Source organism: Aedes albopictus, chromosome 3, assembly GCF_035046485.1.
Source record: "Aedes albopictus strain Foshan chromosome 3, AalbF5, whole genome shotgun sequence".
In the NCBI taxonomy this organism is placed as follows: Eukaryota; Metazoa; Arthropoda; class Insecta; order Diptera; family Culicidae; genus Aedes; species Aedes albopictus.
In genome coordinates this window covers 430,500,142-430,524,801 of record NC_085138.1, presented here as the reverse complement: position 1 = coordinate 430,524,801, position 24,660 = coordinate 430,500,142, and the positions used below count along the sequence as shown (strand labels likewise).

The window sequence follows — 24,660 nt, the reverse complement described above, 5'->3', positions numbered from 1 at the left end:
TTGTCAGTGAAACATAAGCTTGGAGCTGGGTGAAAACCAGGCACGATGCGCATAAACAAACCGGAGAGCTTTAATTATTTGTTTCAAGTGGAGCCTGAACATGTCCACATGGAGGGCGTTAATTGAAAATGTCGTGAATTTCGATAAAACGCATCCTAAATTTGAACCTATACCAAAAAGTTGAAATACATACATATACTAAACTACTGTAAAAATTTGGTTTCATTTTGTTAACTGTAGACAATTTGCGAATCAGTTGAAGGTAGGGTGGCACAATAATTAACGACTCACCCTTTATATGTTTGCTTCAACTTAGATTAAAACGCGTACAAAAACTACAAGAAAGGGAAAAAATAAAGGTATGTACCCAGCCACTTGTCATCCGAATACTACCCCACAGTAAAAAAGCGAGCCAACATCTCTGACCCCCATTGTGCGTTGAACCCCATTTTGACAGTAAAAATTTGTAAACAGTAAACTTTTCAGGACCAACACTTAAAAAGCGACAATACACCTATTGTCTACACCTCTAACTACATAGCACCTTACCTTACTTCCGACATGATAGATTGAAGTTATATTCTTAAATACTCGTTTTCCTTTCGATAGTCCGTCTAGAATGACTTAGTAATGCATACATTTTGATCATTGCAATAGCTCCCGTGCCCCATCAGTCAGTTAACTGACCTCAGCTTACCTAACATCATATGTGGCAACTCTTTAAGCGACATATTGGAACTAGTGCCGAGAACGCGAAGAGTCGTTAGACCACTGATGTAGGCGCCAAATCATGGGTGACGAATTTTACGGCGTGCTTGATCAAATTTGTAGCATTTTACACAATCTATTGGACAACAAAAGAAATTCGAATAGTTAATAACAACTTCTCATCAATACACCTATTGTCTACACCTCTACCTACTTAGCACTGAACCTACTTCTGACATTATGTTCATAGTACATGGTACACTTAAAAGATGTATATTTTCCTAATTCCGTCCTGGATTCCGGTCGCACTTGCGGCATACCGTGCGGGAACAAACGTTCAAGCCGTGCGCAAGTAAAATCACTACTTCCATTGATATGATGCCTCAAACAATCTGATTCGACGTGGATTGATGTTTACAGCTGAAAAAGAAAGCGGAACATGATGAATTTTACTTAAAAACTTACCGTAGGTACTTACTAGTCGTGATCAAAATTCTTTCCACTAAAATTTCCCTCACTGATGACACGTGTTTTATGACAGTTTGACAGATGCACTTTTTCCGAATCTCGGCAAAGCAAACCTTTTGCCGATTACAGTGGCAAAACAAAATGTAAAATTTCGGAGAATTTCTGAATGTTTTACCGGCCAGGTTCGTTAATTTGAATTACCGAGATCAAATCTTACGACTAACGATTAACGATTACGATTTCTAGAAAACGCAGCGAAAGTAATGTAGTAATTGATCTAATCGTGGAGCACAGTATTCCCTTATCTTCTTCTTCTTCTTGGCGTAACGTCCTCACTGGGACAAAGCCTGCTTCTCAGCTTAGTGTTCTATGAGCACTTCCACAGTTATTAACTGAGAGCTTCCTCTGCCAATCACCATTTTGCATGTGTATATCGTGTGGCAGGCACGAAGATACTCTATGCCCAAGGAAGTCAAGGAAATTTCCTTTACGAAAAGATCCTGGACCAACCGGGAATCGAACCCGTCACCCTCAGCATGGTCATGCTGAATACCCGTGCGTTTACCGCCTCGGCTATATGGGCCCTTATCTAGAGAATTTAAATTAGAATTGTTTTCCTAAATGCTCAGGCCTCAAAGTCTGATACAAACATCAAAATATCCTTTATCTCTGTCAAAAGTTTGAGAAGTGGGTTTTAATCACTCTAAATCTTCAAAATATGTTTAGGAATGTTCTGGTATAATCAACGTTTTCTCCAGCCGAAATCAATTTGCGTAGAATAGCTGATCGATATGACTACTCGGAGACGCTTGTATCGACAATATGCTAAATTCGATAAACATATTTAGCAAGCACTTTTCATTGTTAGAAAATCTATGGCAGTTTTCAGAAATACTCCGAGGTTATGATCTGTCTTGAGAATTGCTCTAGACTCACGACATATATTCTAACCAGTTCCTGAAATTACTTCAATAATTTTAATCAATTGTTAATCCGTATTGTTTTCATGTGAAAGAATTCCCGGAGAAATCCTGGAGAAATGCCTGGAGGAATTCCTGGAAGAATTTTTGAAAGTATACCTGGAGGAGTTCTTGGAGGAATCCCTGGAGAAATTCATGGATGGTTTCCTGGAGCAATCCCTGAAGATTTCTTTCAAGGAATTTCTAGAGTCGGAAGTTTTCATTCCAAATTTGCTTGAAAAAATATGAAATTTAACTTTTCTGTCTGTTTAGGATAATAAATCGTTTGTCACAACATGAGGCACATCGCTCCTACTATGGAGGTAAAATTTAATTTTTGTTTCTAATGCTGCGGTATCCCATTGAGTTCATATGAGATATTGGAGGATATAAACACTAGTGAATCAATAAGAACACAGCAGGAAACATATAAAGGATTTTTTTTTTAAATAAATCTTAAGCACACAAATGGTGCAATCTCATAATTTAAGAATAATAAATCAATTGAAAATGCCTTTTCGTAATAAAAAAAAATGCTCAATTACCATCCGCAACATAAAGTACTACCATACCTAGGGTACTACCACAACGAAGGGAACGATTGTCCTACTACTTGGGGCAAGATGCTGTGCTGGAGAGAGCTGAAGAGTACATTTTCCTTCACAGAGTTTCTCAGAATTTCTCTGGATTGCTCCTGTTTTTACTTCGGTGTTGCCTGATTTATCGCAAAGTCAAAGCAATGTTGCCCGATATCTCGCTCTTCTTGCAGTTTTAGGCCTGATTTTAGGGATGTTTTTCAACAAATTTCGTCGATCATTGGTGAAAAGAGTTACGCAGCATTTTGTCCCTAGTCCTACTCTAACAAAAATGCTGCAGGAATTCTTGGACAGGTTCTAAACGAATTCCCGTGGTATTCATGGGGAACCCATGGAGGCATTCCCAGGAAATTTCTGCTTGTATTCTCTAGGACTCATAAATAAATGACACATTCCAGCGTAACGGGACACCGCGAGGAACTAACTTTCGTGAACAAATGACGTCTGCAATCGAATGCAATGTTCATGGTTTAACAGGTTTTATAACAAGCTTATTAGATGTACTTCCTGATGCAATACTTGTTCAGTTGATCAGTTGATCATAAATTGGTGCTAGTTTATTATACTCAAGTGGCCGTGCAATATCCGGAACCATTCCGGCGATATTCCGGATTGTACTGGGGTCAGGGGGTTGTCAAAATGGCTAAAAGTGATTATTTCGAGTGTTGTTGTGTTTGAACCATCGATTTTTAGCGAATTTTTTGTTGCGAACAGTGAAACACAGCTGCTGTAACTAGATTGAAATAAGTTGGCCCATCCGAATCCCCGTGACAGGTTCCGAGGGGCCTCATTGGGGACACTTCTGGTTTTCAACCTAAACATACCGTGCGACATATCAATCTTTATGATTTCGAATGACTGAGTCAGAAACGATAGACTGAAGTATATATCAACTAATTTGGCCACCCCGGAACATGTAGCACAGGTTCCACAGGGATGTTATCGGGGTCATTTCTGGTTTGCAACCAAAACATGCCGAGTGACGTGTCCATCTTCATGATTTCGAAAGAATGGGATAGAAAAAAATGACTTAAGTATGTATCAACTAATATGGCCGTTCCGTAACATCACTTCGGGATTTTCTTGTTTTGAGCGTTGTGTGATTCTATAAGCCTTTTTATACATCATGGTGGTAATTCATAGGACATGTTATAGGTTATAGCATACATAGAGTATGCTGTCCCCACAAAACTTAATAAAATATCACTTGTTATACCGATCCATCAGAATATCTGCCATTTCTTTACGTAGTTTTTGTAGAGCTGAGAAGCGGGCTTTGTCCAGTAGGGTCGATACACCAAGAAGGATAATGTTAATATATACCACCTTCAATATCATTTCATCATGGTTACAGTTTTTTGGTTAAATATTCGATCAAACCAAACTTATTTATCCACTTATGAATGTCTTTAAATTTTCGTAACGGGACACCATATCTACGTACCCATTGTAATGCCTAAGATAAAGCGTCGATCAAGGTAACCCATATTCTTCATTACACCAACATAGCTAGCCATGAAAATGTTTGACAATTCACGAGTCATTTTGACAGACCCCACACATGCACGAAAAAGACGGATAATGTGTTCTACTTTATCGATCTTGTTGCCGTCCTGTTCATGCTCATGTTACAACTGTCAAAATGACCTGAGAATTGTCAGTCATTTTGAGGTTAGGTTCGTTGGTGTAATAAAGAATGTTGGAAGAAAGGTCTCCACGAGTACTAAGAGAATCCTGAAAATCATTTTTCTATTGCGGAGATTCCACCTGTTTAGACTCCTGCGCGAAAATTAGTTGCGTGGATTTTTCTTGCGTGGGCCCACAGATATAAAACCAGACCGCGTCCTGGAGAATATTTTACGCTGTGTTGCTAGCTACACATTTGGTGATAGTTTTGCATTGTAAACAAACATTTTTAACGCACCTACGCTGCAAATGAGCCTAATCATTTATTTGCGTCGGAATCTATAAATCTTCACAACGGGCAATAAAGTTCGTAATAAATTAGTTATTACAACAAATGTGCTATTTTCGTAACAGGACACCATTAAATTGCGGCTATTGCAAAAAGTGCTTAAAACATATCTAAATCTATTTTTATGAAAAGTTGCTTTTGGGTGTATAAAATATACATTATTATACTACATTTACAAAAATAGGTATAATGTTTTTGAACTTTCATACGCAAGCAGACATATTTGAAACTTATCAATGAAAAATTTCATTTTTCTTACATAAAATGCTATTACTTCACCTAACTATTTAAATACGTTACCAGTTAAATTTTAAGTAAAACAAATGGTTTTCCTAAGACTGAATCAACCCTTTTTCATATGCTGGAAAGCTTGGGGTAAAACAAGCACTTTGAAGTTTCACACCCTTGGCGTAGAAGTGCGTAGAATGTGTCAAATTCTCGCGGTACTCCTAAACGAGTTCCTGGGGATATCCTGGTGAAATTACTTAGAAACTCCAAGAGAAATTCTCAGGGACTTTTGAAGAAATTGCCTGGGAACTCCTGAAGCACTTCTCTACATAGAAACCGTTAATTTAGAGTCAACGCCGTTACTCAAAGTGACGGACCAAACAAAGTGTGCTTAGAACGATAAAAAATGCAGGATTATTGCAGAATTATGTATGTGTTTTAAACTAAGTTTTAATGAATTTACTATAAATTTTCACAATAAAGCAATAACTTAGAACGAGCTTACCCATTTATGTGTCGTCCATCTCTGCAACAGCATTTGTCTGGGTCTTTCGCCGTCGAACGAAACACGAACAAAACTGATTCCTATATTTATTCACTTCACATCCACGACGCGACGAATGAAAACAAAATCCTCTGCCAGAAGCATCAGTTTGCGGCATCTGACCGACACAACGCATCCAACGAGCCTCTGCACGAATTTGCCCTGTCCTGCTCACTCCCACAGAAAATTTGAAAACAGCGCGCACAGTAAAAGTCACATTTGACTTTTACTGTGCGAACTGTTTTCAAGTTTTCTGTGGGAGTGAGCAGTACGCCAGATTCGTGCAGAGGCTCACTGAATCAGTTCCCTCCTTTGCACTCACTCCCGGATCGACGAATTGCAAAACAAAAACAAAAGAATCACTAGAAGCAGCATCGATTTGCTGCACCCGACCGACCGACCCACCGCACCCAACTGAAGCAGCAGCTCCGTCTTTCGCACTCACTCCCGGATCGACAACGCGGCGAATTGCGAAGGAATCACTGAAAACAGCATCGATTTGCTGCATCCGACCGACCGACACAAAGGAACCAACCGAAGCAGCTCCTTTTTTGCACTCACTCCCGGATCGCCGACGTGGCGAATTGCAAAAGAAAAACAAAATAATCACTGAAAGCAGCATCGATTTGCTGCATCCGACCGACCCAAGCGAGCAAACGACAAGAAAAATGCGGCGTCTTGACTCTGACTCTGACTGGCATCTTCACCGCGATTCACACACAAACTGTTGCGGATCCATACCTATCCACACGGGGAAAGATGACACGTACACAAACCGACGACAGCGCGAGCAAACGGAGCAAACGACAAGAAAAAAGCGTTGCACAAATGCACGTTTTCACTTGTTTGACTTTTGAGCGGCGTCATGTTATTAAGCTGGCTAATGAAACAAGTTCATTTTCTGTAAACACGGCACCGCTCAAACGTCAAATTATTAAGCTGAATCCATTTTGATGATAGAGAAATCAATGTGATGTTTAATTCTAATGTAACATTACTTTCATCTGTCGTTTGATGTATGCTGATGTTCCAAGATTTCGAGTGGGGAATTCTTGACATTAGTATGAAGTATAATTCTAATGTAACGTTTTATTCTGGTGTCGTTACATGTTTTCTGATGTTCCATGTGGGCAACAGTCGACATCAATATGATGTTTAACTCTAATGTAACATCACAATCATCTGTCGTTAAATGTATTTTGATGTTTCAAGTGAGCAAACACTCAACAACAACATGACATTTAATTCTGATGTAACATTCCATTCTAATGCTGTGATAGGTATTCTGATGTTTCAAGTGAGCAATTCATGACATCAATATGATGTTGAATTCTAATGTTACATGACATTTTTCTGTCATTAGATGTAGTCTGATGTATCAAGCGAACAACAGTTGATATCAATATAACATTTGATTTTGATGTAACATTAGAACAGTTTGTTTTTGGATGTTTTAGGATGTTAAATTCAACATCACATTGAAGTTTGATTTCAATGTTACATGTAAATCTTATGTATTACTGTGTACTTGGATGTTTCATTGAAGTCTGAGTACATTAGCAGAACAACAATATACATTAAATGTTAAGGTTTTATAGATGTATGCTAATGTTTTCTACGTTACAATTTCTATTCGGGCTGCCACCGAAAGATACGCCTCAATATGGTGTCGGGGCACTCGACATCGTTCTAAATGTCTCTGCAGGCTGTTCAAAGCGCCATTTACTGGTACGTTTGGAAAAAGCGCAGTTACATCAAACGATACTAGTACTTCCCCTCGCCGTAGTTCGATATCTTTCAGGTGCTCCACCAATTCAACAGAGTTACGGACGCTCCTCCCGTGAGTTACAGGATGTTTTCTCAATTCGTTAACTAGCCAAGCGGCCATCTTCTCGGTAGGAGTCGAGACGTTGGAAGAGATTGGTCGCATTCCTACTGGATTCTTGTGAATCTTCGGCAAACAGTAGAGCGACGCTACCTTTGGGTTGGGTACGTGGAATTTTCGTTCCAGACAGTCTTCACCCACCAAACGCGCTACTTTCTGACGAACGCCGTTAGCCTCTTCAATCATCGCATTGAGGGGGTCTTTCAGTTTTCCATTCTTGAACTTGCACTCTTCATATGGACCATCAGCGATCATGTTCAGAACACGGGAGTCGTAATCTGGCTTGTCCATGATGACCACTGCATTTCCTTTATCCGCTCGAGAGTAGACCACATTCCGGGTTTGCAATTTGCGAATCAGACACCATGTCTCGAAATTCGCGTAAAATGGAAGCTAATGGATCTTGCAAGCAAATGTGGTGATTCCAGACTTGATTCTCATAGTTTATTAGTTCTACAAACTCCAGCTTCGGCGGGAAAACGTTGCGGAAGAGGAGCTGCAACGTTTTTCGTTCATTTGTATACATGTTGCTTCTCCTGCATCTGTTCTCTTGCTGCATTTGTCGCCACTAAATTGATCACTAAATCATCACCCTTCCATATAATTTTGAACCGTCGAGATAATTTTCCATGGTTTAAATACTAGTTTGATCACACTGTTCCATGGCGCATCGGTGGTGGAGCAGATGGAAAACGCAAATAGACATAGACTTTCGATCAGGAACCCGGAGGACAACAGCTGGAATCTGGGTCATACAGCAAAAAAGTAACTTCAGTGAAGCAAAAAAATGTGAAAAGAACAGGAGATTAACAAAATATTTCCTTTTTTTCTTCGTCTCACTTTTGACAACTACCAGAGACCTGGAACGGAATTTTGAAGTTGACCGTATATCAGCCGAATAATGCGCCAAAAGTGGCTTTTGAGCAGCTCTTTTAGAAGATATAGAACCAATTAGCTCTGTTAGCCAGGTTCTATATTCGACTATAGAACCGATTTAATGCCATTTTTGGTTACTTGGGGTGTTTTGTAAAGTTAGGCTTGCAATCTATCAATCAATGTTGGACGGAATGTGGTATGCAAGTTGGAGCAAACGTTTATTCGAATCGAGTGAAAAAAATCTAATACGAAATACAACAGCCTCTATTCGAATTCTTATTGATAGAAAAAAAAACACCGATGGGGATCCATGGTATCATAACAAAATCAACTCATTTTCAAGAAATGCAACAATGAGGCTTTTCTTGATAGGCTTCCGTAATTCAAAGATCATCTTCAACCATCGTTACCATGGATGTATGGAAGCATTTGAGTATGTGTTAATGAATTTTAATTCAAACCGCTAATGAAAATCGCGAATTCAAGAATTTTGATATTTATAACTCATATCAAAAGCCTATGATACCCTTCACGACCACAACCACCCAAAAAATTTCCCATACCGGGAATCGAACCCGGGCCTTCTGGGTGAAAGCCAGATATCCTAGCCACTAGACCATATGGGATATGTGATCGAGGGATCTTAGGAGCTATATATAAATTCTAATAGGAAAACTTTCAAACAGGAAGCATTCTGGGTAACATGTCTATAAATTGATTACGTATTAGCCAACTCACAAACACATGGGTCCTGTGGCGCAATGGATAACGCGTCTGACTACGGATCAGAAGATTCCAGGTTCGACTCCTGGCAGGATCGTGATATTTTTTGTTGAAAGTAGTCGGTATTTATTTTGAATTCACGTGATATTACGCTATCAACTAGAAAACATTGAATTTTAACTTTTCAGCACTGTACACATGATAACACAAATTTCTACGGTATGGTTTATTAGGAAAAATAGCAACACCTCAACAAAACGGCATACATAATAAGTTAACGCACTAGCTTAAACACACCCCATTGACTATATGAGTTTTCTTAGGTTTCTTCGGCCGCTGGCTAACTTCGATGATGCGCTCCGGATTCCCTCCAATTCCGTTTGATCGTCTCAATCATCTGCACGTAGTACACCGATTTGGAGAAGTAGTAGCAACTGCAAACGATTATGAAGATCCACGCCACGTACAGCCAGTAGTCGGTTTTCTTCTCGACCTTGTTCGACAGCGGCCCCTTGAAGTCCTCTGAGATGTAATGCGGCACGTTGATCGTCATCTTGTGGTTGACTAGCCTTGGCTCGACGCCGCTGTGTTTGGTGACGAATTTGACCAACGTTTCCAGGTTGATTTCCGTCTCGTTGAACTTCACCAGAGGGCGACCCTGGTGAAAGAACATGATGGTAGGCAGTCCGACGATTCCGAACTCCGTGTTAAGAGAGTGGAAGTTGAACGCATCGATGGCCGTCACCTTCAGATCGGGAAAATGTCGTGCCAGTGCGTTGTAGTGCGGAGCCATGAACGCACTATGAATGCACGTCTTGGTGTAGAACAACATGACGACGCAATTTCCGGCCGTGGTCCGTTTGGTGGAGTTCCCATGGGGAGCAAGTACGCTGATGACTTCCTTGAGTGAAGTGATTATTTGTAAAGTGCCATTCCCCTTGGCTGGAATGCACTTCACCTTGAGCGGACGCTTCCCATCTGCACCCTTCGGATCTTCCGTTTCCTGCGCTTGTTCCTCGTAGATCGAGCAATACTGTTTATCCTTGAAGGTGACAAAGTCGAGGAACGAGTTAAGACTCTGACCCACCGACGGCATCGACTGCTGAAGTTCATCACTTTTGGGGGTGCCCCCACCGAAGGGTTTGTAATCTAGGAAGTCTCCATTGATGAAGTGTGAATAAAACTCAAGCCCACTGAAGCGGAATGCACTACAGCAGTGGATGGCTGAAATGGAATTATCATTAACGATGTGGACATAATAAATAAACGATCAAAATACTTACCGACAAAAATACTTAGCAAAATGTGCTGGATTTTCATTCTAATATTGCGAGAATTAAATTTATTATCACACAGCAAAACGCTCAATTATTTTCGATTTGTTTTGATTACGATTTTCTATTTGACATTTAGGTACCAGCTTTCATCTGACATTGCCAAGGTATGTAAAAATAAAGGTGACATAAGTTTGAAAAAGTGGTAAGAGGCGATTGGCGTTGCTCGCTTCGACATCCCAGTGAAGTATTGAACATTGTTTTCATATGTGATTTCTACACGGAGAAACTCAATTACGTAAATTTGAGTATTTTTAAACTCACTTTTGAGTTCTTTTTTGTCTCCTCTCTCATCCTCTCTCTTTGTTGTTGTCAAAGAGCAAAGAGCGAAACAACCCAACTTTGACAGTTCAGTGCGGGAAGCCAAAATTGAGTAAACAGCATTGAACTCAATTTTGAGTATTTTGAACTAGCAGTTGGGTGAAAAAAACTTAGCCGGTAGGTATTTTGTCGCACGGCATCAGAGGTAAAAAACCCACTTAAACATCGCTTCCACGAACTCAAATATGGTTTCCCGCACTCTACCCCGAAGTTGGGTGAAATAAACTCATATTTGGGTACTTTGTTTTCTCCGTGTAGATGAACATTTGAAAAGGGCCTATCTGCTTTTTGTAAACAAACATGTTTCTGTCTCTGTAGAGCCCATCTGCATCCACCCACGCACATCAACACCCTTAACAGATAGCTTGAAGAACACTCTTTATGATAAGGGTGTTGATGTGCGTGGGTGGATGCAGATGGGCCCTTTTCAAATGTTCGTCTAGATTTATTTTATTATAGGCTCATGGAAAGGACACAATTTTCTTTGCAAAAGCAATTAGGAACTCAGAATGGCGCTTCACGGTTGAGAGGCTGTTCGTCAGTCAGAGAGGAGCTCTTTCGCTACGTTGAGGCCCGAAGGCGAACCCGATGCAATATGGAACGCGGGCGAAGCCAATCAGCACGGGCTGATTCGCGCATCACGGACGGTGTTATAAAATCATCATAAAAAGAATGTTACCGGCTATTTGGACAGGCCATTACCCGTATATATTTTGGACATACATTCATTTGATTTTTCCGTAAATCTCCAAAATAAATACGCGTTACGGTCTGTTCAAAATACCTGTGAAACACCCAAGACCAGCCTGACGTCGAAAGTGTCGCTCTTCAAGCAGATTTGCATCAAGTAGTGTTTGCCGAGGGCGGACGGCGAAGCATCTTTTCGAGACGGATAAGTTATTTTCCCGTCTGGCAAACGACGGGCAAGAACTCGGGGAGAATCTCACCGTCGCGATGTTTTGGGAAGCCTGCAGTTGACCGCTGCGCTGTAGCAAATAAAATAAGTAGCCGCCAAACTGCGCGTAGCTACAGCGGTTGCTGCAGCGTGGAATGTGTCGACGAGCATGGGCTGGGCATTGTCGCGAGGCGCTGTCCATAAACTACGTTGACTTATTTTTGGCATTCCCCTTTCTCCTTGTAGATTTTTGTTTTGTTATTTACGACATTTGTATGAAGCGTAGACCTTTACCAGATCTCCTACCACTTAGAGTCTACGTAGTTTATCGGCAGGTCCTGAAATGGATATTAAACTCTTCGCTCACACTCTCATTTAACCTACTATCCGTTCCGACCCTCGTCCAAGGAAGCTACGATTACCCGACTGACGGATTCTTAAAAAAGACGCCACCATCGCTGGGGCGTGTTTAAACTAAGGCCCTTGGTAAGGCCTCTACCAAATCAAGCAACTGATAGATTCGTGATAGCAGCAAGGGGTCACCACAACGACAATTTACAGTACGTGTACGATGCCACGTGCATCCTAGATTTGGTCACCGGACCCGATCGCGATTGATCACTAGCTGGTGCATAACGTAGCACTCCACCTCCAGCCGAACCCGTAGTACAACCTCAGGCCAAAATCGATGCACGTCCCGAAATGGACGACGATGCGATACAGCGACTGGAGCTGGTATGGCTTGAACGGACGGCGAGTTTTTGGGTTTCAGCTATGTGGTACTGCATCGCATCCAATGAAAGGCGTCGCACCCCAGTGCAAGGATGGGATCATTCATTTGCAACCATTTACATTCACTTGCGAATAACTTGCTTCAGAAACATCGTAGCAAAAACTAATGTATGGAGCGCTTTTTCATTTTTGTTTCACCTGAAGCTTTGTAGAACAATGTAGTAGCGTAGTGTCAATAATTAAGTCAACAGAAGGCAGCAAACGCAACTCTCCACGGCGTGAATGTAATTTACATTCACCGCGTGGAGAGTTGCCTTCACAGCTCGTTCACGAATTTGGTATGCGTGTGCGACCCTAATGTTATTCGGCAAACTTTCAGATAAAACTACAAGGTTCAATTCATCCATACATTGTTTTTTGATAGAATGCTTCTGAACTGAGATAGTATCAAGTGAATGCACAGTTACTCTGAAGCGGTCGAAGGTCCCAAATCGGAAGTCTGGCGGGTAGCGATACAGGAAGAGAATATTTTGAAGAAACCGGCAATCGGGAGCTTGTACCTTTTGTGCAAGCGTGAAGAAAACCGACGAACACTACGCACTCGACCAGGCCAACGACATCGAAAAGTTAATTCGACGATCTGGACTCATAGAAGCGAAGGTCCCAATCGACCTCGAGTATCTCAAACGTAAGGAGACTAAAAATGCCTCGTTCCATAGTTTGGTGAAGAGTCGCGGTGAACACACGGCCGGACATCTACGTGGTCGTCTCACCGATCGGAAGAAAAATCACCAACCGAGACTGGACTGCAGCGCCGGATTCGACGCAACGGATTGAGTTGTGGCTGCCAATTGAGCAGATGACGAAGGCGACAGGAAGTCACACTGTGGATATTACTGAAGTTCGATCGCGAATTCGTCGATTGGGGGGGGGGGGGGGGGGCTCGAAAGCAATCGTGTGTCCCTCTGTCCTCAACGGAGGACGTCGCTTTGGCGGACAGCTCATCTGGTATCAAAAGCTGTAACGGCGCTCTAAGCACATTTGTACAAAGCAGAATTTGTAGAAGAGTTAATTTTCAGAGTGATTACGCATCATTATCCCATGTTTTACGGAAATTCACTATGCGCAGAACAGGTACCCCTTAAACTAAACAGGCGGCTTCTAAGAACACTAGCGCCGCAAAATGAGCGTACTCGTCGATTACGATGAGAAACAGTAGCGGTGATATTATACCACCGACGAACCGACGTGACAGTGGTGTTTCAAAAGTGTCCCCCCTAAATTTAACGGTCGACCAGAAAAGCGAGCGAACGCTTCTGTCAAATCAGCTCAGGCGCGAACCTTTTCCTATGTGAATACACGGGGGTTTGGAGTCAAGCTATCAAAACAACGCGAACCGTTATAGAGGAGGCGGTATTGTTCGGCTATTTTTCATCATGGCGTCGGGGACAACAAATTTGAATTTATTTGTTCTAGCTGTCACGCCGGTTCGTCGGTGATTATACATCCTTGCCTCATACCAGTGACTATCCGGATGGGGTCGGCAAAGCTTGCAGAACTTCTGCGTTATGCAGAACTCTGCAGGTAAAAGCCTCGTACTGCGTTTCTATGAGATTGACGATTCTATCCGGAACTCCTTTGCGTCTCACAGCGCCCCACACATTTTCGCGGTTCAGACAATCGAAAGCTTTTTCGATGGATACGAACTAGAGGGACTCTTGGAATTCGTTAACTTGCTCCAGTAGGATACGGAACGTGAAAGGGTTGTTTCATGGGAGTCCTGGGGGGTTACCAGGAAGCATCAGAGGCGTCTAAGTGGGTCTGGGGGTCGCCTCTGGAGTTTTTGAGGAGTTCCAGGGGGATCTATGGGATCTTTGGGTGCTTGGGTCTTGGTGTTTCGGGAGGTCACAGAACAGTTTCAGAGAGCCTGAGGAAGTTCCAGAGTGTCCCAGGGGCGTTTCAGGGATTTCAGAAGCGTTAGCAAGAGTCTCAGGGGTGTTGTAGCAGGTCCCAAGGGGTTTCAATGGGGTTCCAGGGGGATTAAGGGAATCTTTGGGCAATTCAGGAGGTTTTGGTGTTTCGAGAGGTCTCGGGAGGGTTGCAGAGGGCCTCGGAGGCGCTTCAAAAGGAGCACACGAGGTTCCAGGAAAGTTCCAGAGAATCCCAGGGGCGTTCTAGGGATCAAAGCGTTTCAAAGAGTCTCAGGGGTGTTGCAGCAGGTCTCAAGGGGTTTCAGTGGGATTCCAGGGGCGTTTACAGAGGCTTCAGGAGTATCAGGGGCTTGCTGGGGGTCAAAGGGACTTTTAAGGGAGTTTTAAGGAGTTTCACGGTGGTTTGTGGGGTGTTTCCGGAGGTCCGAGATCCAGAGGATTCCAAGGCGTCTCAGTCAGTTCAGGCGCTTCAGGAAATCTCAGGGCTCCAGGTTCCAAGTTCCAGGTAGTCTCAAGTTCCAGGTGGTCTTAGGATCATTTTAGGGGGTATCAGAGGCGTTTCAGGGGTTCCAAGCAGAGAATAAAAAAATCGAAGATTCAAAATGAAAATTGACATCCTCATTTTTTATTCGTATTTCGTTACATTCATTGTCAGCTGAATGTCTCTCTTTTTTCATTCAATTCCCTGTCATGAGTATTTTCTTGCACATCGTAAAATAATCAATTTCAGTAAACAAACACAAAATTCGACTTAATGAACAAATGGAACAGACGGTTAGTATTCCAACTAATTACTATACCCAAGTTATGCGGTGATTGGTAGTTTAATCAGGAGTTATGGTGTAGTTTTGTTGGTTAGTGAAAATTGTCAGTGAGAGAAAAACGAATAAGTGAAAAAATTCATTCATCAAAATGAATTTTATTTTGTTCCTCATTTGAGAATTTCCAAAATTCACGTTGATTTTACTCATTGAAAATAAAAAAAAATTAACTCTGGTTCCAAGGGCGTTGCTGGATGTCTCAGGGGCGTTTGGGCGGGGAATCCAGGTGGCTTTAGGTAGATACCTGAAGATCACAGGGGCGGTCTTATTAGTCTTTGACACTTTTTCGTCGTAACGGAACGTAACGTAGCGGAAGTAAGGCATGGTACATAAATTACGTAACGCTAAAATCAGCGATTTCAGACTCCCCCCCTCCCCCATGTAACGCTTTTTGTATGAAAACCAAAAATATTTTGTATTGCTCGTAACGCTAAGCTAGACTCCCCCCTCCCCCTATAGCGTTACGTAATTTGTGTACGATGCCTAAGGGTCTGGGACCATTTGGGCAGGAGCACCTATTTTGGGCACTTGCTACTAAAACTCAGTCAATTTCAAACGGATTGACTTGAACATGGCTAGACACGGTGCCTATCTGATCGTGTCTCACAAATCAAGTCAATTGATTCAATATTGACTGAGTCATAGCAGCAAGTGCCCAAAATAGGTGCTCCTGCCCAAATGATCCCAGACTCTATGGCCGAGCGTTCGGCCCATACAAAAGTCTCAGGATTTCCGTACAAAAAAAAATCTGCATAGGGGGAGGGTGTCGGAAATGTCAATTCAAGCGTTACGTAATAATTGGATATGCATAACCCTCAATCTTAGGCAGCACTAAAATAAACCTATAATAGTGTGATTTTCCGTGTTCTTTGGCACAATAATAAATTACTAATATTTTGTATATTTTGACTCAAATTAGCTTCAATTTGTTACAGTCACATGATTTTTCTCATGAGGAACGTAAATTATTCCTTAGTTTCAATGGAAATACCATTATGCACTCGAGAATCAATAGAATTTGCTTTTAAAGAGCTTTCGAAAGCAGCGCACACACTTTCCACAATTCAATCATTAGTTTAGCAGATGGTTATGAGTCGAAAAAATTGATTGAAAATATGTTTGTTTTGGCGTATAAGCCTGCGTGTGATACGTGTAGTTACATAAACCAAATAAACCTTTTAATATAAAATTATAATAACAATCAAAAGCTTATAATTAAATAGCATTTATCAATTTAAGTGAGAAGTTGGTAACTAATAATTGTGTGTAACCGTGTGTGTGACCCATAATTGTGCAATGAGTGTATTTATTTGCATTCCATGTAAGATATGTGTTTCGACCTCAACTCCAAGGTCGTCTTTATTGTTTCGTAGGCAGTGAAATAACCAACAACTTTGTCAAAGACGATACTTGTCTATTTACTTGCGATCCCGAGATATGCAAGTTTGAAACTTTATTTGACAACTAGCAACATCTAGCGGCGAAATCGCCGACTATTTGGTGAATCATTAGATTGTTCTTGTATTTCTGAACAACTTCTCCAAAGACGACACTTTTATCTCTGTTTTGAATCGCAAGATAGAGAAGGTTAAAACTTTATTTGATAACTAGCGCAACCTGGCGGTGAAATCACCAACTAATTTGTGAATCATCAGACTGTTCTTGACCTTCTGGGTAACTTTGCCGAACACACCATTATTAAGTAAAAAGAAGATCGGGTTAAGTGCAGTTCCTTTTAATTGCACTAAGAATTTGCAAATAAATAAGTACGATACAGTACTTGATTCGACTGAATTAAAAGGAAAAGTACTTAACCCGATTATCTTTTTACTTACGCGTATTCCACTAACAAGCCCAGGTTCATCATAAACACCATTATTCCAAATCAACTAGATTTTGAGACATCGCATGTGATAACTTATAAGAGCTTCTACTGGTGAGTATCTATTGCAACTTCTTGTACTTAGCGCCTTTATTTCCAAAATGTTTTTATTCTGCGTGAGCGATTCGAATTCGCAGTTGCACTTACACTTTGGACAGTGCCTGAATGTATTCTATTCTAATTCTACTATATCGAACTGATAACTTTTGTTTTGCTGTCACTTCCTATCAAAATGATTGATAATAATTTTCAGGTCATTTTGACAAAAAAATATCTACTACTTTACCGACCTTAATGTCGTCCTTTTCATGCTCGTGTTACACTTGTCAAAATAACCTAAAATTGTCAGTCATTTTGAGGTTGGGTTCGTTGGCGTAATAAAGAATGATGAGCTCGAGGATGTTGATGTGTGGCTCTGTTTCTTTTCTAGTCCGATAGGAGGTCCATTATGAGTTGCCGTTAGCCGATATCCAAGTCTCCGGGTCCGTTAAAGCATATGCTCAGAAGAGGATCTGGGTGGAAGAGCAACTCACGAAAAATTGCAAGTGCCGGGGCTGGAATCAAACCCATGACTATCCACTTATGCATTGAACGTGTGGCCACTACGACACGGGCCCCGGCCTCCAACAAATAGGATGTTAGTTACCATTCTGTAGTCACGGTGCTTCATTTACCGTTATTATCAAAAAAAATATACCATCAAAACCTGAAACGCCATTTTCTTTCTTCATCATTCCTACACCTCTGGACAAATTTTTAAAAAAATCGTTAGACGAAATTTTGAGTTACGCCCTTTTAAAGGGCCTAACCCCTAAAAAATCAGGTTTTCTATAGAAAAACATCATATTTCATAACAGAACCATGTTTCTGCCATCAAAATTTGAAACGCCATTCTCTTTCTTTATCATTTCTACACCTCTGGACAAATTTTGAAAATAATCGTTAGGCGAATTTTTAAGTTACGCCCTTTCAAAGGGCCTAACCCCTAAAAAATGAGGGTTTCTATAGAAAAACATCATATTTCATAACAGAAGCATGCTTCTGCCAACAAAATTTGAAACGCCATTCTCTTTCTTTATCATTCCTACACCTCTGGATAAATTTTGAAAATAATCGTTGGACGAAATTTTGAGTTACGCCCTTTTAAAGGGCCTTACCCCTAAAAAATAGGGGTTTCTATAGAATACCATCATATTTCATAACAGAAGTATGCTTCAAAGTCCAAAATAATGAACAGTATCATTAATAATGCTACAATTTGATACTATGCACTAATATTGAATGCATCTTCTATATATAAAAATGAGTTTGAAGTTCCTTTGAGGCAACAAAACTCAAGAACGGGTGGACCGATCAGCATGAGTCTTGCATGGTTCGATTCGTATTCGTGGTAGCTGTGTTTATAAGTAAAGAAAGTTGTGAAAATTTACTTAAAAAGTAAGAAAATTGATGAAGTACTGATTTTTGATGATCGGGGAAGGAAATCAATACGATCGCAATGAAACCAATCTAGAATGCGGTGTTTTTTTGAGCTCAAAAGTTGTCAAACCAAACAAACCACCACAGCTTGGCAAGACAACGTTTGCCGGGACAGCTAGTAGTGTATAAAAATTAGCCATAACGCCAGTATAAGGGAAGTATTCTTTAACCTGTAGGATACGGACGTTGTTGGCTTCATTTACTATTATAGCCAGAACAATATACAATGAAAAACATAAACGACATTTCATTTACTTTTTCATTTATATAGTTAATGCATTGCACACCCATAAACTGAATTTCAAAAATAATGTTGGTCAAATTCTCCAGTTACGCCCATTTGAAGGTCATAAGTACTTATAGTAGAATTATTATAAAACTTAGTTTCATTTAATCACGTTTATTCTTCGGTAACGTAGTTTAGCAGTTAAATATAGAACTATCATTACAATTGATCATCTCAATCCTTAGTTTTGTATGTTTATTAATTGCAAACAGCATTCACCAATAAATCTAACGAATGAGATAGGCACATGCCATCGCTTGTTTTGTCTTTAAAAAAGCAATACAAAAAACTTACGTCCCACGCTATGAATGGCAATTGATACAAACATGATTGCTTCCTACATGTTTGAAAATACTTCCCTTATATTAGCGTAATGACCAATTTGTATACAAACATCAATACAAATAGCCAATATTAGCGCATAGTATCAAATTGTAGCATTATTAATAATACGTTTTATTATTTGGGACTTCAAGGCATGCTTTTGTTATGAAATATGATGATTTTCTATAGAAACCCCAGAGTGTCTGAAAGCTCATGTATACATGAATGAGACAGTGTGCCATGCGCTGGTTTTAAATGCGTCTCAAGAAAATTTGTGAGATTTGAGATCATAGCATGCTCATAAAAAATCTTGTGTATGTGCCTCAATGAGACGTCGCGTGAGACTCGTCTCATTGAGATGTTCGTCAGTTGAAACCTGATAAAACGAATTGCAACGGAATTATTTTAAAGGCTCAGATTAGATCCTGTGAACCTAGTCCCACCCCAGAATTAAAGCAGACACAGCAAGATGGATAATTATCAGGAGAGTCGATTCCCTTAACCACGAGCGGCAATGGATGCATTATGTACAAGCGGGCAGTTCGGCGTTACTTGGGGGAAAATCGAGGCAGTTCGGTACCCCTTCCGCACTTTTTTGCAAGACCATTCGGTGGCGCCAACCATTGCTACCGTCACGAAACGTCAAATTGCAACCGATGATGGTAGATAGTAGTAGATACTTCCGTTTCCGCCGATTAACAATCTTCGGATTGATAAACGTTAGGGCCATTTCCCATCAACTCAAATGACCCTTCATCCCTCTCAATTGGTCAAACAAAACACGCCCAAAAATCACCAATCGGAAGTACACGAACTGCGGGGCTGTTCATTTATTACGTAAGGGTTTTTAGGGGGAGGAGGAGGAGGGGTTTTGAGAAATCTTACGCGTTATACAAAAATATTTGCGTTCTCAAACAAAATAAGTGGACGAATACCAACAGCATCAGCACACTCTTACGCAGTCTCCCAAAACATGATGGTCATTAGGCATACTTCGAAAGAAGCATGTCCCAGGATTGTTCCTCTTAACACCTTTCCCGTCGTAAAACAAACTTCGGATACATTACATCTGCCGCAGTATACTTATGACCCAAACCCCCTCCGCACCCGGAAAACGTCAACCCAGTCCCAACTGAACTTTATTTGTTAATTTGATCATAGTGAAGGATTCGATAGTGTATCAAGCGGGTGTACCTGGACACCTGGAGCTTGTCTCATTGAGATGTCTCATTGAGACTCGCAATGCTAATGTGATGTGCACCAACATCGCGAGTCTCAAGCTCATGGAATTTTCAAGTGCTCACAGCCAACTTTTCTCAATCTCATATTGAGATTTGTGCGTACATATACTCTGAGAAACCCTGATTTTTTAGGGGGTTGGCCCTTTAAAAGGGCGTAACTCAGAATTTCGTCTAACGATTATTTTAAAAAATTGTTCAGAAGTGTGGGAAAGATAAAGAAGGAGCATGGCGTTTCAGGTTTTAATGGCAGAAGCATGCTTCTGTTATGAAATATGATGATATTCTATAAAAAAAAAACCCTATTTTTTAGGGTTAAGGCCCTTTAAAAGGGCGTAACTCAAAATTTCGTCCAACGATTATTTTCAAAATCTATCCAGAGGTGTAGGAATGATAAAGAAAGAGAATGGCGTTTCAAATTTTGTTGGCAGAAGCATGCATCTGTTATGAAACGTGATGTTTTTCTATAGAAACCCTCATTTTTTAGGTTAGGCCCTTTAAAAGGGCGTAACTAAAAAATTCGTCTGACGATTATTTTCAAAATTTGTCCAGAGGTGTAGAAATGATAAAGAAAGAGATTGGCGTTTCAAATTTTGATGGCAGAAACATGCTTCTGTTATAAAATATGATGTTTTTCTATAGAAACCCTGATTTTTTAGGGGTTAGGCCCTTTAAAAGGGCGTAACTCAAAATTTCGTCTAACGATTTTTTTAAAAATTTGTCCAGAGGTGTAGGAATGATGAAGAAAGAGAATGGCGTTTCAGGTTTTGATGGTATATTTTTTTTGATAATAACGGTAAATGAAGCACCGCGAGTAGATCTATTCTAGTACTATAACTTCGCCAGAAGTAGGAGTAGGAGTCTAGACTGTATTTAATTAATTATTTTTTTACCTATATCAACAGTGTTTCCAAGTTTTTAAATCGTTTGGTTTAATTGCAAATGACATGCTGGGTGACACTTCGTATCAATGTGAAATTCTCATACCGTTCGATTTTTTTGAAATCTGGTGTATCCGACATTTCTCTCTCTCTTTCCTTGGCGTAACGTCCTCATTGGGACATCCGACGTAACGTCCTCATTGGGGTGTATCCGACATATTGAGTCAATTTTGACTGTATTTGAGCAGTGTTGCCAATTATCAAAACAATGTTATCTTATCTTTGAAAATATCTAACAACTTCATTGATAAATTTAAATTTTCTTCAAATTTCGTTGTCCTAATCTCTATGTTTACCGGTGTTATGAAGCAATACCTCCAGTTAATAGACTATTTTATGTAGATTGATCAGTGTTGCCATCTAAGGAAACTATTCCGAATAGTGAATGGCCTCACGCAAGGGCGTAGCCAGCTTTTCGGTCAGGGGGGGGCGAGCACCCTTACACTGAAAACCACTTTGCAGTAACAAGGAGTTCAAATACTTCACCATTAAAAAAAAATAAAAGTGAAGTATGAAAAATGGGTGATTAACAGGAATGGTTCAATGGAAGAATCATATATGATTATAATCCTGAGAAATTCCTCAAGATATTGCTTCAGGAATTTCTTAACAAATGCCATCATGAATTTGAATTTATCCAGCAGTTTCTCCAGAAATTTCTTTAATATTTTTCCAGGTTATTTTAATGTAGATATTCCAGCAGAAATTACCTTCGGAAAACTTGCAGTAATTCCGTTGAGAATACCTTCAGAAATTTCTTCAAAAATTCCTCCAGAAGTTTTATTACGAATTTTACCATGCATTCTTTTGAGAATATCCCCAGTAATTCTTTACAAATATCATTCTTAATTCCACCAGAAATCCGTTTGAGAAGCTCCAGAAAATACTTTAAGAATTTATCTGGGAATTCTTTAAAAAATTCCAATCAAACTAAGAATAGAGGAATACCCTAAGAATTTTTTGGAGAAATTTCTTCGAAAAATCCTTTAATGAATTCCTTCGGAATTACCGGAAAAAAATCGTTGAAAATTTCTAAAGGAATTCCTTCGGAAATTCCTGGAGGAATATCTTTGGAAGTTGCTAGAGGAATGCATTCAGAAATTTTTAAAGGAATCAATTAAAAAATAATTTCAGGAATTTATTTCGAAAATCCTTGAGGTATTCCACCGGAAATTCCTTGACAAATTCTTCAGAAATTTCTTAAGGAATTCCTTCATTTCTAAAGCTCCTTGAGAAATTCCATAAGACGTCGAGAGTTCTTCTACGATTTCCTTTAGGAGATTCTTCGGGAATTCCTTGAGGAATTTCTTTGAAATAGATTTAGAATATTCCTTGAGGAACTCCTTCGGAGTTTTCGTGAGGAATTCTTCCGAAAATTCCTTGAAGGATACCTTCAAAAATTCTTGGAGGAATTCATCCGGAGATTTCTGTGAGAATTCCTTCCCAAATTCCTGAAGCAATTCTTTCGAAAATATTGAAAAAATTCCACTAAAAGTCTCATGAGATATCCCTTCTGAAATTCCATAAGGAATTTCTTTAAAAATCTTTCAAAACTTCCTTGAAAAAATATTTCGGAAATTCCTGAAGAAATGCTTTTTGTGATTTTTTATTTCCTAGAGGAACTCATTCGGAAATTCTTTGAAGAATTCCTTTAAAAAAGCCTTGATAAGGAAAATTCGGAAATTGTTAAAGGAGTTCGTTTGGATTTTTTTGACATATGTCTGAAATGTCTTATGGAATACCTTCGGAAATTTCGTGAGAAATTGTTTGATAAGTTCGTTGAGGATTTTTTTCGGTTTTTTTTTATAAATCTTTTTGAAATTCCTCAAGGAATTCCAGCGAAAGATTCTTGAGAAGTTTCTTCGGAAATTCCTCAAGAAATTCCTTCAAAAATGTATTGCGGAACTCCTACGAAAACTTGAGAAACTTCTTCAAACATTCCTTCAGAAACACGTTTGGGGATTATGTGAGAAAATCCTAAGGAAATTTTTTGAGGACAACCGTCAAAAATTTTTGGAGGAATTCATTCGGAAATTTTTGGAGGTATTTCAAGGCAAATCCATAAGAAATTTCTTTGGAAATTCCGGGAGGGATATCTTCGGAAATTCGTAGAGGAATTCCTTCGGAAATTCAGGAGAAAATCCTTTGAAAATTCCAGGAGAAATTTCTTTGAAAATTCCTGGAGGAATTCCTACGGAAATTCCTGGACAAACTCCTCCGGAAACTCATGGAGGAATTCTTCGGGAAAATCCTGGAGGAATTCCCTCGGAAATTCTTGGAGGAATTTCTTCGTGAATTCTTAGAGGATTTCCTTCGGGAATTCCTGGAGGAATTCCTTCGGAAATACCTGGAGAAATTCCTTCCTGAAATTTATGGAGGAACTCCTTCGGAAATTCATGGAAGAATTCCTTCAGAAAATCCTTGAGCGATTCCTTCGCAAAAGTCCTGGAGGAATTCCTTCTGAAATTTATGGAGAAACTCCTTCGGAAATTCGTGAAGGAATTCCTAGAGAAATTCTTTCGACAATTCCCGGTGGGATTCTTTCGGACAATCATGAAAGAATTCCTTCAGAAATTCCGGCAGGAAATCCTTTGAAAATTCCAGGTGAAATTCCTTTGAAAATCCCTGGAGGAATTCCACCGGAAATTACTGCAGGAATTCCCTCGGAAATTCCAGGAGGAATTCCTTCGGAAATTGTTGGAAGATTTCCTTCGGAAATTCCTGAAGGAATTCCTTCGCAAATTTATGAAGGAATTCCTTCGGAAATTCCAGGAGGAATTCCTTTGAAAATTCCTGGAGGATCTCCTTTGGAAATTCCTGGAGGATTTCCTCCGGAAATTTCTGAAGAAATTCATCCGGAAATTCATGGAGGAATTTCTCAGGAAATTCCTGGAGAAATTCCTTTGAAAATTCGTGAAGGAATTTCTTCAGAAATTCGTGAATGAATTCTTTCGGAAAATTTCTGGAGCAATTCCTTCGGAAATTCATGGAGGAACTCCTTCGGTATTTCCTGGAGGAATTCCTCCGGAAATTCCTCGAGGAATTTCTTCGGAAATTCGTGAAGGGATTCCGTCGGAAAATTTCTGGAGGAATTCCTTTGGAAATTCATGTAGGAATTCCTTCGGAAAATTCTTTAGAAATTCCTTCGCAAAATTCCTGGAGGAATTCATTCGGAAATTCATGGAGGAATTCCTTCGGAAATTTATGGAGGAATTCCTTCGGAAATTTATGGAGGAATTCCTTCGGAAATTCCAGGAGGACTTCCTTTAAAAATTCCAAGAGGAATTCTTTTGAAAATTCCTAGAAGAATTTCTTCGGAAATTCTTGGATGAATTCCTCCGGAAATTCCTCGAGGAATTTCTTCGGAAATTCGTAGAGGAATTCCGTCGGAAAATTTCTGGAGGAATTCCTTCGGAAATTCATGGAGGGATTTCTTCGGACATTCATGAAGGAATTCCTTCGGAAATTCCAGGAGGAAATCCTTTGAAAATTCCAAGAGGAATTCCCTTGAGGA

General features: G+C 40.0%; 2 protein-coding genes and 2 non-coding genes across 4 annotated transcripts; 1 reads left to right on the top strand and 3 right to left on the bottom strand.

Annotated features, from left to right (window-relative positions):
- Nucleotides 1-7,093: 7,093 nt before the first annotated feature.
- Nucleotides 7,094-7,654, bottom strand: LOC134291051 (uncharacterized). Its single transcript, XM_062858316.1, has one exon. It carries the CDS (start codon nt 7,652-7,654, stop codon nt 7,094-7,096), a length of 561 nt encoding a protein of 186 aa, XP_062714300.1.
- Nucleotides 7,655-8,793: 1,139 nt separating this feature from the next.
- Nucleotides 8,794-8,865, bottom strand: Trnae-uuc (transfer RNA glutamic acid (anticodon UUC)). Its single transcript has one exon. It is a non-coding gene; the product is annotated as a tRNA-Glu (tRNA).
- Nucleotides 8,866-8,986: 121 nt separating this feature from the next.
- On the top strand, nt 8,987-9,059 carry Trnar-acg (transfer RNA arginine (anticodon ACG)). The gene has a single exon. It is a non-coding gene; the product is annotated as a tRNA-Arg (tRNA).
- Nucleotides 9,060-9,173: 114 nt separating this feature from the next.
- Nucleotides 9,174-10,388, bottom strand: LOC109621477 (thioredoxin domain-containing protein 15). The gene is made up of 2 exons (XM_020075506.3): nt 10,246-10,388; nt 9,174-10,186 (listed from the first exon to the last, which is right to left on the bottom strand). Exons 1-2 carry the CDS (start codon nt 10,280-10,282, stop codon nt 9,303-9,305), a joined length of 921 nt encoding a protein of 306 aa, XP_019931065.2. The 5' UTR covers nt 10,283-10,388; the 3' UTR covers nt 9,174-9,302.
- Between the last annotated feature and the right edge of the window lie 14,272 nt (nt 10,389-24,660).

Excerpts from the sequence above, each read along its gene's own strand:
- LOC134291051 (XM_062858316.1), bottom strand. The coding sequence starts at position 7,654 with ATGGACAAGCCAGATTACGACTCCCGTGTTCTGAACATGATCGCTGAT.
- LOC109621477 (XM_020075506.3), bottom strand. The coding sequence starts at position 10,282 with ATGAAAATCCAGCACATTTTGCTAAGTATTTTTGTCG. Across the intron at positions 10,187-10,245 it reads TTTGCTAAGTATTTTTGTCG|CCATCCACTGCTGTAGTGCA; the intron begins GTAAGTATTTTG and ends ATTCCATTTCAG.